The following is an 18,953-nucleotide window of genomic DNA, read 5'->3' on the forward strand; positions in this document are numbered from 1 at the left end:
TAACACCAAAAAAGAAAATTATAGACCAATATCACTGATGAAAATAGATGCAAAAATCCTCAACAAAATACTAGCAAACAGAATCCAACAGCACATTACAAGGATCGTACACCGTGATAAGTGGGATTTATCCCAGGGATACAAGGATTCTTCAATATACGCAAATCAATCAATGTGATACACCACATTAACAAATTTAAGAATAAAGACCATATGATCATCTCAATAGATGCAGAAAAAGCTTTTGACAAAATTCAACACCCATCTATGATAAAAACTCTCCAGGTAATGGGCAGAGAGGGAACCTACCTCATCATAATAAAGGCCGTATATGACAAACCCACAGCAAGTAGCATACTCAATGGTGAAAAACTGAAAGCATTTCCACTAAGATCAGGAACAAGACAAGGATGTCCACTCTCGCCACTCTTATTCAACATTGTTTTGGAAGTCTTAGCCACAACAATCAGAGAAGGTAAAGAAATAAAGGGAATCCAAATAGGAAAAGAAGAAGTAAAACTGTCACTGTTTGCAGATGACATGATACTATATGTAGAAAATCCTAAAGATGCCACCAGAAAACTTCTAGAGCTCATCAATTAATTTGGTAAGGTTGCAGGATACAAAATTAATGCACAGAAATCTCTAGCATTCCTATACACCAACAACAAAAAATCGGAAAGAAAAATTAAGGAAACACTGTCCTTTACCACAGCAACAAAAAGAAAAAAATACCTATGAATAAACCTGCCTAAGGAGGCAAAAGACTTGTACTCAGAAAACTGTAAAACACTGATGAAGGGAATGAAAGATGACATAAACAGATGGAAAAATATACCATGTTCTTGGGTTGGAAGAAGCAATACTCTGAAAATGACTATACTACCCAAAACAATCTACAGATTCAGTGCAGTGCATATCAAACTACCAATGGCATTCTTCACAGAATTAGAACAAAAAGTTTTACAATTCATATGGAAACACAAAAGACCCCGAAGAGCCAAAGCAATCTTGAGAAAGAAAAACAGAGTTGGAGGAATCAGGCTCCCTGACTTTAAACAATACCACAAAGCTACAGTAGTCAAGACAGTATGGTACTGGAACAAAAACAGAAATATAGATCAATGGTACAGGATAGAATGCCCAGAGATAAACCCATGCCCATATGGGCACCTAATTTACGACAAAGGAGGCAAGAACATACAATGGGGAAAAGACAGCCTCTTCAATAAGCGGTCCTGGGAAAACTGGACAGCTACATGTAAAATACTGAAATTAGAACACTACCTAACACCATACACAAAAATAAACTCCAGATGGATTAAAGACTTAAACGTAAGACCAGACACTGTATAAAACTCTTAGAGGAAAACATAGGAAAAACACTCTTTGACATAAACCACAGCAAGATCATTTTGACCCACCTCCTATAGTAACAGAAATAAAAACAAAACTAAACAAATGGGACTTAATTAAACTTAAAAGCTTTTGCACAGCAAAGGAAACCTTAAACCAGTCAAAAAGACAGCCCTTAGGGCTTCCCTGGTGGTGCAGTGGTTGAGAGTCCACCTGCTGATGCAGGGGACACGGGTTCGTGCCCTGATCCAGGAAGATCCCACATTCCGTGGAGCGGCTAGGCCCATGAGCCATGGCCGCTGAGCCTGCACGTCCGGAGCCTGTGCTCTGCAACAGGAGAGGCCCCAACAGTGAGAGGCCCGCCTACCGCAAAAAAAAAAAAAAAAAAAAGACAGCCCTCAAAATGGGAGAAAATATTTTCAAATGAAACAGCAGACAAAGGATTAATCGCCACAATATACAAACAGCTCATGGAGCTCAATCTCAAAGACAAACACTCCAGTTAAAAAAATGGGAGGAAGACCTAAACAGACATTTCACCAAGGAAGACATACAAATGGCCGAGAGGTACATGAAAAGATGCTCAACATCACTAATTATTAGAGAAATGCAAATCAAAACTGCAATGAGGTGTCATCTCATGCTGGTCAGAATGACCATTATCAAAAAATCTAGAAATAACAAATGCTGGAAAGGGTATGGTGAAAAGGGAGCCCTCCTGCACTGTTGGTGAGAATGTAAATTGATACAACCACTATGGAAAACAGTATGAAGTTTCCTTAAAAAACTAAGAATAGAACTACCATATGACCCAGCAATCCCACTACTGGGCATATACCCTGAGGAAACCGTAATTCAAAAAGAGTCATGTACCACAGTGTTCATTGCAGCACTATTTACAGTAGCCAGGACATGGAACCAACATAAATGTCCCTCGACAGATGAATGGATAAAGAAGGTGTGGCACATATAGGCAATGGAATATTACTCAGCCATAAAAAGAAACGAAGTTGATTATTTGTAGTGAGGTAGGTGGACCTAGAGTCTGTCATACAGAGTTAAGTAAGACAGAGAAAAAGAAATACCGTATGCTAACGCATATATATGGAATCTAAAAAAAAAAAAAAAGGTACTGATGAACCTAGTTGCAGGGCAGGAATAAAGAGGTAGACATAGAGAATGGACTTGAGGACATGGGATGGGAGGGAGAAGCTGGGCGAAGTGAGAGTAGCATCTCCATATATACACTACCAACTGTAAAATAGTTGGCTGGTGGGAAGCAGCAGCATGGCACAGGGAGATTGGCTCCGTGCTTTGCAATGACCTAGATGGGTGGGATAAGGAGGATGAGAGGCAGGCTCAAGAGGGAGGGGATATGGGGACATGTGTATGCATATGGCTGATTAGCTTTGTTGTACAACAGAAGCTAACACAGTATTGTGAAGCAGTTATGCTCCAATAAAGATCTATTAAAAAATAAATAAAATAAAATATTGGCTATATCCCCTGTGTCATACAATATATTCTTGTAGCTTATTTATTTTATATGTAGTAATCTATGTCTCTTAACCCCGTACCCCTTTCTTGCCAAAAGGGTTTCTTGAAACTGAAATTTATTAACTCTAAAGAGAAGTTGCTGACTAATTCCTGTTCACTAATTCAGTGTTGTAGAGACAGCAGGTGGGAACTAGAACTCAGTAGTGTGGTTCACTATTTACTGACTCCCCACTGTTATGTGTCACGTAGCACTGTGCTAAGAACAGGAGGTGCAAATGTGTGTAAGAGATAGTCTCTGTCTTCCAAGAGCTTCAGGCTAATGAGGAGATGGACAGTAAAAAGATAATTTCAATATGGTGTGATTATATTCTTTGATACAGGTTGAAAAAAGGTAATACATGTTCATAGAGAAGGAAATCTGAGATTAGGGACCAGATCTACTGACATAGAGTAAAAAATATCCAAAGCAGTGAATTTTTACCACTTGAGTCATTAAAAATTGGTAACATAAGTTGCAGTGCTTTTTAAAAGTATAGATTAAAATTAGTTTAGTTAAAAATTGAAATATAATGGCAGTTATTTAAAATTGATACAGAAATGAAATGTGTGTTAGGCTGAATAACTGTCTTATGAGGGACGCAAATAAATCACTAACTTAAATAATCATAGATAACTATGAAGGATTAAAACTAATTCCATATTTTAAAGGAGAAGGGAGTTTGGTTTTAGCAATTAGAATAGTAACAAAACACTGAGGCAAATATTAATAGAAATATTTAATTACTTAGGGAATAAAAATAATGTGAATACTATGGGGTTGTTTTTTATATATTTATAAAACAACAGACAAACATGATTACTTTCCTTAGACATTACTAGATAAGTAGAGGAAGTCTGGAGAGTAAATCTAATTTATTCTTATTTTAGCAGAGTACTTGGTAGTCTAATTTTACTTAAAAATTAATTTAAGTTGTTTTGGATATTTGCAGTATTTACTTGATTAAGAGCTGAGTGAAGTACAGTACCATAGAAAGCACAGATACAGAATTATATTGGTAATTTTAGACAATGAATTTAGAAAATAAAATTGCTAAGTGCTACATATGCTGTGTGTGTATGTATGTTTCAGGAGAGATTTAAATTTTATTATTCTTTCCTCAGAATAATTATTCCTTACTTTTACTGATTAGTTTGTTACCTAAAAAGGGAAAATTTTGGACTAAAGCATTACTATCTAAAAGTTCAATAATATTCTTTTCTTCTTTAGATATTTGAATGAAGCAAAGATTTATTTTACATTGTAATTTTCATTTAAGTTGATGTTTAGGTGAAGGTGATTTTTTTAAAATAATGTGTAGCAAAGTCTGAGATGCATGGTAATTCTGTGTTTTATTTTTCAGAAAGAATTCTTTGTGGAACTTGGCTTAACTGCAGGGCAACTTGGTATAGATGACTCTACACAAGTGCCTCCTGGTTAGTATTTCTCCCATATGGCATATACTAAATGAAAATGAGAGTGAGGTTAAGGTTTATCTTGCCATTTCCAAATTAATCTAGTAACTTTTTTAATATCTGACAACTAACATGCTTTTTGCCTCTCCTTGGTTGCTATTAATTATTGAATAGAATCTTACATGTTACAATTATTAGAGTTCAACTAGATATTTGTCTTTTTATTTGAGGGTCTTTAAAATAATTTTGAAAACTCATTAGACATATGTAAGTCATTTTGTTGGCAAAATTCTAAGAGAATGGCTCAATAAATTTTCATGAATTGGACACACCTAACTAAATTACCACCCAGATCAATAAACTGAAGCCCCTTCCTACCATCTTTCAATCTTTATCCCCTGTGTCAAGGATAACCACTATTTTTACTGTTCAGGTCTCATCTCTTGCCTCCTCACACTGTCCCTCCCCCTCCTGCTGCTCCCATCCCCACTTCCACACACATGTATGTTCTCTCTCTAATCATACTTGAGAAACTGCTGCAAAATTTTCAAGTGTCCAGATAGATGGCTCTGCCTCCTCTAAATCTTCTGCATCATGATCATCACCATCACCATCATCTTTAGAGGATTTCAGCAGATCTTCAAGTTCCTTGTTGGTAAGGGTTTCTCTACGCTCTTCTGTGTGGTCCTCAACATTGTCTTCAATCATGTCAGAGAAGCCTTCCCCACCAAACTTCCCCTGCAACATTCAAAATACTACTGACTTCTGCATCAGTAGTGGAGAAGCCCCTGAAATCACTGATCACCTCACTCCAGAACTGCCTCCAGCGTGCATCGGCGGTCTCAGGACTTAAGGCATCTACAGCCTCTGCGGGAAGCAAAACTGCACCTGCAGTTGTGAAGCTCTTTCGTAAATCAATAATGCTGCTCAGTCAGGGTTAGCATCAGGGGCAGCACGAAACGTCCTGAAGGCAAGGTAGGTGTTAATTCACCTCAGTGTGCTGCTTCAGGAGACAGGAACATCATGTCCACATTCTCGCCAGTGAAGCAGAGAGTGTTGTCAGTTATGAGGAGGACCTTGAATGGCAGCCCCTTCTCTTCATCCCTTTACTTCAGGAATGAAACACTGATGGAACCTCTCCAAGAACAAAATGGCCATTGCCCAAGCCTTCTTGTATTGCTAGAACATAGGCAGGCAATTTTTGGTTTTGTTCTTGAGGGCCTGGGGATTGCTTGCTCAGTAGATGAGGCCTGGCTTGATCACGTGACCTGTTGCATTGCCAGACAGCACCAGCCTAAGATGATCTTTCCAGGCCCTGAACCCTGGGGCCTACTTTGCTGTCTTATGGATATAAGTACGATTGGACATCTTCCAGAACAAGCCCATTTCATCACAATTGAAGATTTGCTCTGGAAGGTAGCCTTTCTCTTCTATAAGTTTTTTGAGCTCTTCTGAGAACGCTGAAGCTCCCTTGGCATCAGCCAATGCTGATTCTCCCATGATCTCTAAGTTCTTGAGGCTGTAGCACTTTACATAGTTAGCCAGCCATCCCTTATGAGCCTTAAACTCCTTCATTCTCCTCAACCCCGTCACAGTAGTATTCACAGAGGCTAAGTGCTTTTTCACACATCATTTTGCCATGAACAGGGATATGCTTCTGTGACATGTCCTCCAGCCACATACTTGGCGCCTTTGCGAGCAATTTGTCATGAATGAGAGACCACTTTTGCTGTTGTAGGGGCAGCACAAACACTTCCACAAATTTCAGCTTCTTTCTGCTTTATTTTGCAAATGCTCAGTTTGTTCTTACTGACCTTATGGCCCACGTTGGCAAGAAATATGCCGCTTTTCAAAAGATCTAAGATTTTAATTTTCTTGTTGAGAGATAGCACTTAACGCTCCCTCTTAGCCTTTGAGGGATTGTTTAGCTTTTTAAAAAATTATTATTATTATTTTTAACATCTTTATTGGAGTATAATTGCTTTACATAGCTTTTGAGGGATTGTTTTGACCACTTAATTGCTCTTTAGGAGCCATTTTTTCACAGTAACAAAGGGTGCACACAACGTAAGTGACAAACGAGACACAAGGTGAACAATACTCAAGCACAAGTGCTGGAGACTGAGGATCCATGAAATGGCGGGAGACTACAGCAGGGTATGCCAACACATCAGTTCATTCACACAGATTCAGTGTAGTGCTTGGCACACAGCAAATTCAAGTTTTGCTTTTTTGAACTTTCTGGAATTATTTTTCAAATGTTTTCAATCCGTGGTTGGTTGAATCCACAGACATAGGGGGCTGACTATTATCAGTAGTGCTGCTGTGCATATTCTTGTGTAAGTCTCCTGGTGCACATAGGTATAAGATGTGCACCTGAGAGCGATGTGCTGCTATCGTAGGGCGTGCATATATTCAGTGTTAGTAGATGTTGCCAAACAGTTTTCCAAGATGGCTGTACTGATTCACACTCCTACCACCTTTGTATGAGAAGCTCATTTGCTCCATTTCCTTTGCATTTAGAATTGTCAGTCTTTTTTCATTTTAGCCATTGTGATGGGTGTGTATTTCATAATGGTTTTAATTGCATTTCTCTGGTGACTGATGTGGTTGGGCATCTTTTCATATGTTTATTGGTCCGTTGGATTACCTCTTCTGTAAAGAACCTGTTCACAGCTTCTGCCTATTTGTGTCAGACAGTTGTCTTTTTTAAATTGACTTACCGGGAGTGCTTTACATGTTCTAAGTACAAGTCCTTTGCTGGATATATGTATTGCAAATACAGTCTTCCACTCTGTGACTTACCTTTTCACTCTCAGTGGTACCTTTTGATGAACAGATGTTTCTCGGTTTTAATATGATCTAGTTTAGGAGGTTATTTCCATTATGATTGGTACTTTAAAGACAAATCTTTGTTTCTCCCATACAATCTTTTTAAATGGCATTTGTATAGTAGGATTTCCTATAAAGTATTAAGACTTTTATTAGATTTGCTTTCATGGTAGATTAGAGTAGAAGTAGGGATTTGCAAATAAAGCTATCAATAAGTTTTGTTTTGTTTTTAGGAAAAAAAGTCAAAGATGAATGGACAAACATTTGTGTTGTGAGAAGATATTCTGTATTATTTTAACAAAGAAAATTAGTTTATCAATCTTTTCTTCTGATTAAATATATTTCCTTTTCATTTCTACAAACTTGAAATAACTTAGAAAAAAGATTTTTCCACATATAAAGGTAAATATTCTTATAGTTTCCTGGAGAGCCATTCAGCTTTGAAAATAATTAAAAGCATCAACACCAGAAAACATTTACATAATATTGTTCTAAATGTGGCTGATTATATTTGTGTCTAATAATTTTATTTATTTTATCATTTTTAGAACTTTTTGAAAATGAGCATGTACGTATTGGGCAAAAAGGTAAGCTTTTGATTATACTTATTTTAATTTCTGAAAATGAGATAGTCTCAAGTAAATGTATCGTATACCCTCAACTGAAATTTAATCTCTGAGAAGCTAAAGACCTAAAAAGGAATAAAATTTAACAGTGTAGATAAAACAATGGGAATCTTTATAAAGAGGGGAAATGCATCAATTTGTCTTTATCAATAAATGTCAGGTAAAGAAGTACACAGATGGTTCACTAAAAAGGAAATGATAAATGCAGGCACGCATTTCTCAAGGATATTAGCTTAATCCATTCAACAGTAGAATTTCATTTTAAAATCAAAGAGCCAGATTCTCTCTTTGATGTGCCCACACCCTTCTCATTAGTGTTAATAGGAATATGCTCCTGCATCAGGAGAGAATAATAGCTGTCACACTTCCCAGCGACTGTTCACCATGGTAGGGCTTAATAACTGAAGCAGCTGTTAGTGTTCTGGAGAACAAATTTTCCCCATCTTTTTAAGATTCTTTTCCTTATTTTTATAAATCCTGTTTTGTCTTTGAAATATGAAGTGCAGGTAAGTCTTGTGTCAGAATAAGTCTTCTATGGCAATTATATTATCATGTTCTAAACTCCCTAGTTCAATTTTTCAGAATCCTATTTATTTAGAAGACTGCATTTGTAAGATTTGATATTTTCATTAAACACAATTGCAAGTTATCATGTGGTCCCTTTGTTTCATTCTCATTTAGTGTAAGATTTTTTTCCTTTTTCTTTTAAGAAGAAAATATAAGAAAACAAAACTGTTTGACAAATATCAGCAGTTGTCTAGTATTTCTTCTTTTGTTTTTATTTTTTGGTTTTGTTTGTTTGTTTTGGACGGGGGCTTAATTTCCAGACTTAATAGCTAGTATTTTCATTAACATAAAGATGAAAACAAAAGGATAATATATTAATTTTGTGAACTTGACTGCTTATGAATAATTTTTGGCCTTTTTAAAAGGTTATCAGATCTTTTTTGTTTTTACTTCTTTAAAAATCCCTCTCTTCTGTTGATTTTGGCAGATAGCTAAAATGTCATCGAATAGAATGGATATCTACATTCTTTAGAATTCTCAGTCATAATACTTCAAATAGCATACCACTTCCAAATACTAGAACATTCATGACTTAGTAGAATATGCATAAGAAATTTAGGGTGTCTGTAGCTATGACTTCATGTGATGATGAAATCCAAAAATTATTCTACATACGCATCACAAGTTTCACATCCATGGAGCTATAGTTAAAGCACAGTGAAATCAAGGTACCTACATTAAAAACTTTCACCTGGTGGGGTAGGAGGTGGAGGAGCTTACAGCTTGAAACTTACAGGGCTGTAAATAAGACCACATCAAAAATCTGAGAGTAAAAGAAGATTGTCAAGATATGATGCAATTATGTTAGACATAAAGATGAAATGTTAGCTTCCCAAAAGATTTTTAAAGATTTCAATGTTATTTCTTACATTATGAATTTTCTGATGAGATTTTAATATACTTTTGACAGTTCTATCAGAACAAGATAGTGCTGCTGCTCAACAGTATATCAGACAAGGAAGTCCCACAGCACTGAGAGCTGAATTATGGGCTCTCATTTTGAATATTTCCAGCCAACCTGAGGTAAGAAGAAAAAGGATGGGCCAGATTTGATATTTGTTTTTCAAAGTAGAAATATTTTTTTCTTAGTCTAATATTTACTCCCTTTTTAATTTTCAAATTCACTGTAGTTTAGAGTTCTAAGATAAGATTAACATATAATTTAATCACTGTGTGCTTAACATAGACGTTTTTGTTATTAATAATTAGTTGGATAGGGTGAACCTATACATACAACAGAACAATAAGTAAAATCTTAAGAAGTGGAGTCCACCAATTCAGATCAGTGAAGATGTGTGGTAGAACTGGGAGTTATAATAGAGAGAAATAAAGATGGACAGCTTGATATACGTAAATGACTACTTTGTCCCTACAGTTGCTTTCAAAATATGCATGATTTTTATGGGTTTAAAAATTGACAGATTATGTGGGAATGTTATTTTTCTAAGTATAAGAACATCTTATTTTAGGAAATAAAATGAATATGAAGAGAAATCAGCAAAAGACAGGTAATAGATTCAACAAAGAAACAAGTGTAAGACATTGATTCTTTTTGAAATATTTTGGAGAATTTTTTTTTTTTTTTTTTTTTTGCTGAAGCCCACTGATCCTATAAGTCATCTATTTAAAGATTTTAATAAATAGCAAACTAATAGTTCCCTAACCTAGCAGTTAAAAACATGGGTTTTGTTTAGAATCATATGACCTAGTTTCAACTCCTAGCTCCCTCAACTTATTTGAAATAAGTCATTGAGTGAGTTAAATTTCTTCAAACTTCAACTTACCCATACTTAGATATAGGTAATAATTTTTATATCCCAGTGTGGTTGAAAGAATTAAATGAAATCTATGTGAGTCTTTTATTAACACAGTACTTGATATAACAGGTCACCATTGATGGTAGCAATAGTAATTACATATTACATGTAATTATGTTATAAATTAATTATAATTTATAATAATGCAGTTTTTAAGAAAATCAAACATTATTAACATATATTATAAAAACTACACCTGTAACCTTTGCAAATTATGTGTGCATGCTTGTGTGTGTGTGTGTGTGTGTGTGTGTGTGTGTGTGTATTTTAAATCTCCCGCTCTGAACAGCACTATCAAAAATCACTTGCTTCCTTTTTGAAAGAATAAACCTTGTGATTTATTTTAGAGCAGTTTTAAACCAAATGATACTACTGATGTTTTGAGGTGACACTTTAAAAGTAACAGTTTACAAAACAGTTTTGAGTGCGCTGGGCATTTTTTGTGAGTGTATCAACTCTTGTAGAAGAGGTAGTAGTTCTTGTCCTGACCTGTGTAGATGACCTACCAACTTCACTGATCAGGAGCTAAGTTAGCAAGTCCTGTCTCTGCAGAGGAACTAACTACTACCATTTCAGAAATAGATTTAGAATTTTTCCAGAAGTATAGTTGTAGAATAAAAGTAGTAATCCCAGATAATGATTGTATAAAGTTCAAAGGCAGTTTTTACACTTGAATTCTGGAGTTAAGTTATCTTGATTTTCTATATTCAAAATGGCAAATCTGTAAATAGAAATTAATATTATCAGAAGGCAATCTTGATTTTATTGAATAAAACATTTTCTATCACTTACACTTATTTTCACTGTAAATGTGTGACCTGAACAAACTATAGCGATTCCGAAATAATTGTTGTAGGTGGTACATTAGAGGGTGGAGGGGGAGAGAGCGAGAGGCAGAGAGAGGGAGAATACCTACTTCTTATGAAGAATACTTTATCAGAACTTTTTGTTCAATTACTTTCCAATCACTTAAAATAAGCTACACATACAAATGCATCATAGTTGAGGAGTTAGATAAATGGAATATTTCAAATTTCACACTCATAAAGCTATTTTTAAAATCTTACCTCAATAGAAAGACTTGGGATTTAATGCTTTAAGTTCCTAGCAGTTAATTTATTTAGTACTTTTACTAGAACGTTATTTAACTTTGATTTTTTTCTCTTTTTAAGAAAATATGTGATAAGTTTTAAAGAATTGCTTTTATATATTTTCTTTTCTACAGCTCTCTAGATCTCTGGATCAAAATATCCATATTTAGTAAACATTCATATTTAAATCTTTTTGCTTAATTTCAGTTTGCTAATTAAAAGTAGAAAATTGTCTCATACTTTGCTCTAGGTTCTTGCTTACTGATAAGATAGCCAAGATGAGTATTAACATTTAAGATTTCCTTTAGTGATTTCACAATAAGGTTCTCCACAACCTGACCTAAAGGTCTGCAATAATGCCTGACCATCCTAGATCTTTCTGGTCAGCTCATCTTGTCTTCCCAGTGCCTGTTTCTGTCCTTCACTCTCCTCAGCCACTTTCAGAGTCTTAGCAAAAGATCTCACCTTCTCCTAACCAGAGAAAACAGAAGTCATCAGAAGGAACTCATTCAAATTCCTTCCACCAAACCTGTAAACTTACTTGCATCAGCACCTGTTCTTGCCTCTACTTTTACATCTAAACCTTGTGCAAGAAAAGTCTATGCTAGATGCTCCTACTTCCTTAATCCCATTAATCACTCAGTCTACCATAGTCTGGCGTACACCCCACTACATGACTATAACTGTCCTAGCTAAAGTTACCAAGGAACAGTGGATACATTTTAGTCTTTACATCTACTGCATTTGATACTATTATCTATTCTGCCCTTGAAATATTCTTGGTCTTTAATTTAGTTCATCCTGTTTTCTTAGTTCTTCTTTCCCTCTTTTTCTTTTTTTTTTTTTCTTTTTTTTTAAGTCTGCATTTGGGTTCGCCTGCTAGACCTCAAGTGCTTGTATTTCTCAGAATTCAATTTTGATCCTCTTTTCACCCTGCACATTTTCCCTGGACTGTCTCATCCACAGTCACCTTTTCCATAATGGCTTCAACTCTGTTTTCAACCAAACTTTGTCTTAAGCCTAAAACCTTTATTTCCAGTTTCCTGCAGAACTCTAATACATGGTCTGAAAGTGTATCAGACTCATGATATCTAAAAGAAAAGGTATAATCTTTACCTCAATTTATTTGTGGTCATCCAAGAGATGCTGAATTATCTCTCTTCCCACCTAAAAAAAAAAAAACCTTGTCAGACTTTTGTCTTCTTGGATATTCTACTTTTCTTTCACGTGCAGTTTATTCCATCACCTTTTCTGAGAAGCCTTCCTAATATCTCCTCTACCTTGTCTTCTCCCAACTCCATCACCGCTACTCTTAGATACTTACTTCATTTTTCTCCCACCATAACCAGTGCAGGAGCAAAGACCTAAAGACAGAGAAACATATACCATACTTCTTACTTTATTTGGCTGCCTCCCTTTCTAGATTGAGTACCTGAGGACAGGGATTTTTTTCTTCTTCATCATCTGTAAAGTCAGTATCTTGTACAGCGTCTAGAAATGGTCAGCTCATCTAAATGCTTAATGAACAATTAAGTATAAACTGTTAGGAATGTTCTGTGAGTTCTTTGACTTCCTGAGAGTATATTTCCTTTTTTCTTTAGTTAAAGAGAGAGTGTGTAAGTCTGCATAAAATATAAAATAGATACATACACTAAAATTTAAATATTCTCTGATGCTAAAAATTTGGGCTATTTTGCTTTTCAAAGATTGCTTTTTATAATCATAATTTATTACTGTTAAATATCTATTTTGCCAAAGCTTATACAAAATACTCTTGAAATATCCTATTATATTATTGCTAATTGTTATATTTTATAAATTCTTGTTTTATAATGTCTTTGGTATTAGGGTAATGTTGGCCTCATAAAATGAATTAAGAAGTATTCCTTCTGCTTCTGTCCTCTGAAGGAGATTGTAGAATACTGGCAGAATTTCTTCCTTAAATGTTTGGTAGAATTCACCAATGAGGCCCTCTGGGCCTGGTACTGTCTGTTTTAGACACTTATTAATTATTAAATCAATTACTTTAATAGATGTAGGCCTATTCCGATTGTCTGTTTCTTCTTGTGTGAGTTTCAGCAAATTCTGTCTTGTTCAAGTAATTGATCCATTTCATCTAGGTTATCAAATTTGTGGACAGAGAATTGTTCATAGTATATACCTTTATTATCCTTTTAATGTCCATAGGATCTGTAGTGATGTACCCTCCTTCATTTCTGATTTGGGTAATTTGTGTCCTTTCTCTTCTTTTTTTTAGTTAGCCTGGCTAAAGGCTCATTCATTTTATTGATCTTTTCAAAGAACTAGCTTTTTGTTTCAATTTTTTTCTCTATTGATTTCCTGTTTTCAATTTCATTTATTTCTGCTCTAATTCTTATCATTTCTCTTCTTCTGCTTACTTTCAATTTAATTTGTTCTTCTTTTTCTAGTTTCCTAAGGTGGAAACTTAGATTATTGATTTTTAGATCTTTCTTGTTTTCTAATTTATGCATGCATTCAATTCTATAAATTTCCATCTAAGCACTGCTTTTACTGCATCCCACAAATTTTGATAAGTTACCTTTTCATTTAGTTCAAAATATTTTTAACTTTCTCTTGAGATTTCTTCTTTGACCCATGTGTTATTTAGAAGTATGTTGTTTAATCTCCCTGTATTTGGGGATTTTCCAGTTATCTTTTTGTTATTGATTTCTAGTTTAATTCCACTGTGGTCTGAGAGCAGACATTGTATGAATTCTATTCTTTTAAATTTGTTAAGGCTATGTTTTATGACCCAGAATGTGGTCTATCTTAGTGAATGTTCCATGTGAGTTTGAGAGGAATGTGTATTCTACTGTTATTGGATAAAGTAGTGTACAGGTGTCCATCATATCCAGTTGATTGATGGTGTTGTTGAGTTCAACTTCGACCTTACTGATTTTCTGCCTGCTGAATCTATTTCTGATAGGGAGGTGTTGGAGTTTTATTTCAATTGGAAATGCATGGTTTATTTAATAAAGGATGCTGATAACCATCCTTCTGAAAGAAAACTCAGACCTTTGGCTTACCATATATAAAAATAAATTCCAGGTAGGTTATAAACATTTAAATTAAAAATATCAATTTTAGGGGCTTCCCTGGTGGCGCAGTGGTTGGGAGTCCGCCTGCCGATGCAGGGGACACGGGTTCATGCCCCGGTCCGGGAAGATCCCACATGCCATGGAGCGGCTGGGCCCGTGAGCCATGGCCGCGGAGCCTGCGCGTCCGGAGCCTGTGCTCCACAGCGGGAGAGGCCACAACAGTGAGAGGCCCGCGTACCGCAAAAAAAAAAAAAAAAAAAAAAAAAATCAATTTTAGAAAAAACTAGAAAAATATTTGTATAAACATGTGATGTAGGAGAGCCTTGCCTAAGGGAAGCAAGAAAATCCAAAGCCATAAAGAATTTTTTTAAAATTTGTCAATGAATACCATAAACAAAAATCAAACAACACATATTAATTTGAAGAAAAAGTATTTGTAACACAAATGACAAAAGGTTAATCCTCATTATCAATAAAGAGCCTGACAAATTAATAAAATAAATGTAATCTAATAGAAAAATATGTAAGTCATTGAAGTGGAAATTCAAATGACCAGTAAGCACATGAAAGAATGTCAACTTTATTAGTATTTGGGAAAGTGCAAATTAATACAACAGGAAGATAACCATTTTTCATCCATGGAAAAGTTAAAATGGTGAGGATATAGGTAAACTTTGTGCTCTCATGGGTTGCTGGTGGGAATTTGAATTGATACTTTTTTGGAAAGTAGTTAGGCAATTTGTAGTCCAACTAAAGATATATGTGCGTGTGTGTGTGTATATATATATATATGGCCTTCAGCCTACAATCCTACCTTTGCCAGTTTATCCCATATATACAAAAGCATATGTGCATGAGGATATTTATTGCAGTATTTGTAGTGACAAACAACTAGAAACAACCTGAGGAGCCATCTATAGGCTAAAGGAATGGTTAAATAAATTGTGATACATCTGTAGCACAGCTTCAAAAATATTAAAGTGTATGTAGTTATTAAAAAGACATAGAGAGATGACCATGATATACACTAGAAACTGAAAAATAAGTATAGAATGATTCCATTTTATGTTAAAAAAACAACTAAAACCCTTAAATATTATATATTTTTATAAGCATGGAGAAAAGTATGGAAGAATACAAATTACAAATAATGTTACAAATACAATACAAATAACATTAGTTTCTTCAGTGTGGTGGCAGGGAAGAAGAAAAGGTTATTAACTTTTTCTTTATCCAGCTTTAGATTGTTTCACTTATTTTAATGGTCATATATCAGTTTGTAATTTTAAACTTATTTTATTTTTAAAAAGAGACATAACTCTAAGCATCTTAGCTTTTCCACTGTGTTCCCTAGAAGACATTAAAGTATAATACTATGCCCTTTGCCCGTTGTCAAGGATTGGTGTTTGAATTAGGTGCTGTTCCTGCCTTTAAAAATGTTTTTTTATTCTAGCCAGAGAGACGGATTTAATAAATACAATAGAAGGTAAATAAAATAGTAAAATAATTTTGCTTTAGGTAAGAAATCAAAACAACATGAATGAGAACAAAGTAAGGCTTTTTAATTAAAATTAAAATGACTAAAAATAGCCAGTAAATCCCCAGATAATCTTTATGCAAAGAGCACTTTGCCTCAAATCAGAGAACTGTGTATTAAGCATCTTTCAAGACAAAGAAATCGTGTTTCAGGAAACAGGGTTGGACGCCACCCTGCCAAGGCAGCTGCATGCAACAGATATTCTTCTTTGTCCCAGACGAACCTGTCTCACAACTCTTATTTGAGGGAATGTCTTCAGAAAGAATCACGTAGACTGGGATGTACTGATGGAGCCAAGCAGTATTTGGATATGGGTGGAAACCAGGGCTAAAATGCCCAAGACAGGGATGGAGGGATTTGGAGGAACACAGGGATCAGCTGAAGTAGTGAGATGATATTTCCATCTCTCTTTAACACAACTACTACCCATTTAGTCTTAACCTTTTTTTTTTAACCTTTATTATTTATTATGAACACCCCGACCAACTGTTAGCCTGATGCTTAACTGGATTACGTCTTATGTCCCTCCTCCCTCTCTGCCTTCCCCTGTCTTTTCTTCTTTTTCCTTTCCTCCCCTTTTCTCTTCTTCCTATCTTTCCTCTCTTCCTTCTTATTTCTTATTCTCTATTAAATTAAACATTAGCCAAATCTTATCACTGTTTAGAGTTAGATTTTCTAATATAATACCATATTCTTTTATTTTTTTAAAACTGATTTTTTTGCTATTACAATTTTTTAAAATTTTTATTTTATATTGGAGTATCATTGCTTATCAGTGTGTTAGTTTCAGGTATACAGCAAAGTGATTCAGTTATACATATACATGTATCTATTCTTTTTCAAATTCTTTTCCCATTTTGGTTATTACAGAATATTGAGCAGAGTTCCCTGTGCTATAACTGATTTTTATTTACTTTTCTAAAAACCTGGACTCAGATGTAAAGAAAAGTACACTGCTGATTCTATTGATCAATGTCATTAAAAGTCCTAAACCCTTATCATTGTCCATTAGCCAGATGAGATGAGAGTGTTTCTCATTATCTCTTGGAAATTTATGTATCTTTTCAAGCTGTGCTTAAATCATGTACAGGTTAACTGCATAGGATTCTGTATAGTTATAATCATTATATTTTGAACTAAAAAATGAATAATAAAGGATTTTTAATCTAAAAAAAAAACCCTGATGTTTTTCATATGCTCTATGATTACTTTTACTACCAGGGCTGATTTAGTATGTTTAAACTTTTTTATTTTATAATAATTTAGATATTAGAAAGGCAGTATAGTATAGTCATTCTGGGTTTTTATATAGGTTTCAGGGCTTTCCCGGGATCAAATCTTACTACCTTTGTGGCCTTGGACAGCAAGTTACTTCTTTCTCTGGGCCTTAATTTCTCAAATGTAAATGGGAATAATAATCATTGTTGAACAGTTTTATTTTGTTGGTATGGGATTAAATAGATTAACTCATGTGTAGTGGGATTAAATAGATTAACTCATGTGTAAAACAGTTCCTGACACCTAGTAATTACTTAATAAATACTGCATTTGCTACATTTTTCTTTTTTAAAAAAAAAAATTTATTTATTTTGGGCTGCGTTGGGTCTTCGTTGCTGCATACGGGCTTTCTCTAGTTGCAGTGAGCGGGGGCTACTCTTCGTTGTGGTGCACGGTCCTCTCATTGCAGTGGCTTCTCTTGCGGAGCATAGGCTCTAGGCACTCGGGCTTCAGTAGTTGTGGCACGTGGGCTCAGTTGCTCCACGGCATGTGGGATCTTCCTGGACCAGGGCTCGAACCCATGTCCCCTGCATTGGCAGGCGGATTCTTAACCACTGCACCACCAGGGAAGTCCTGCATTTGCTATTAAATTACAGTTAATCAATTTAGCAAACATTGATTAAATACCCACCAGGTAGCAGATTTTATCCTAAGGGATGGGATTAGGTATATTTATTGATCATCTACTATTGGCCAGGCATGGAGACTGTAGTAGTGAATAAAAAAAAGTCCTGGGAACTTCCCTGGTGGGGCAGTGGTTAGGAATCGGACTGCCAATGCAGAGGACACAGGCTCAAGCCCTGGTCCGGGAAGATCCCACATGCTGCGGAGCAACTGAGCCCACTCACCACAGCTACTGAGTCTGTGCTCTAGAGCCCGCGAGCCACAACTACTGAAGCCCATGCGCCTAGAGCCCATGCTCCACAACAAAAAAAGCCACCGCAACGAGAAACCTGTGAAGCCACCGCAATGAGAAGCCCATGCACCACAACGAAGAGTAGCCCCGATGGCCGCAACTAGAGAAAGATGGCATGCAGCAACAAAGCCCCAATGCAGCCAAAAATAAACAAATTAAAAAAAAAAAGTCCTTATCCTCTTAGTGTTTATAATACTATTAATGATCATTATTTATTAAAGGCATTATTTATTTGAGGCTGACTTTAAAATGTGATTGACTTTTAATGTTTTTGTTTGTTTAACTTTTAAATCTAGGATATCTTGTATTATGAGCAGCTTAAGACTAATGTGATACAACATGACCTTTTGGTGGACAGTTTAATTTATAAAGTAAGTAAAAGTATACATAGTTTTTCCATTTCATTGATATCATTAAGCAATTATTGAGTCTTCAACATGTAGGGACTGCACTATGCATGATGATACATATTAAACTTGAAAAATAATTTTAAGTGATCATTATACTTACAAAGTTAAGTTTGACCTTCAAAATTTGCAGTTTCTATTCAATGTTATCCTCCTTCCCGTTGAAACTGTCCTTATAATCCTTTCCTGACCCTCCCATTTATTGATTAAGAGAATGATAAGCATTTCCTGTCCTTATAAATTCAAGTTTTCCACACAAACTACATAAAAAGAAACTAAAAGGAAAATGAGATTATGGATTTTTTTTATCTTATTTGTCTCACAGTCTTTAGGGCCTGCTTATTTATTTTATTATTTTGAAGTCATGTTTTATTTTTAATTTCTTTTAGTTTCTAGACATATAGTTAAGCACGTCTCAAATTTTATGATAAGGATTCATTGAATTTTTGTTTCCAGGCATCTGATATTGAGACAAGATGCAGATGCTGAAAATGTGGTATAGGATATGACTGATTCTG

The 18,953-nt window shown here is 35.1% G+C and overlaps 1 protein-coding gene across 6 annotated transcripts in view; it reads left to right on the top strand.

Annotated features, from left to right (window-relative positions):
- The window catches only part of TBC1D19 (TBC1 domain family member 19), a 155,453-nt gene that overhangs the window by 83,578 nt on the left and 52,922 nt on the right, over positions 1-18,953 (top strand). For 5 of the 6 annotated variants that reach the window (XM_060299222.1, XM_030832234.2, XM_030832233.2 and 2 more), the window contains 4 exons: positions 4,254-4,326; positions 7,686-7,724; positions 9,241-9,353; positions 18,325-18,399. In XM_060299222.1, the coding sequence (XP_060155205.1) occupies positions 4,254-4,326; positions 7,686-7,724; positions 9,241-9,353; positions 18,325-18,399 (300 nt within the window). The remainder of the gene's footprint in view (positions 1-4,253; positions 4,327-7,685; positions 7,725-9,240; positions 9,354-18,324; positions 18,400-18,953) is intronic. The other variant, XM_060299223.1, reaches the window with a different exon arrangement.

The sequence above is a fragment of the Globicephala melas genome, chromosome 5, assembly GCF_963455315.2.
Source record: "Globicephala melas chromosome 5, mGloMel1.2, whole genome shotgun sequence".
Taxonomy (NCBI): domain Eukaryota; kingdom Metazoa; phylum Chordata; class Mammalia; order Artiodactyla; family Delphinidae; genus Globicephala; species Globicephala melas.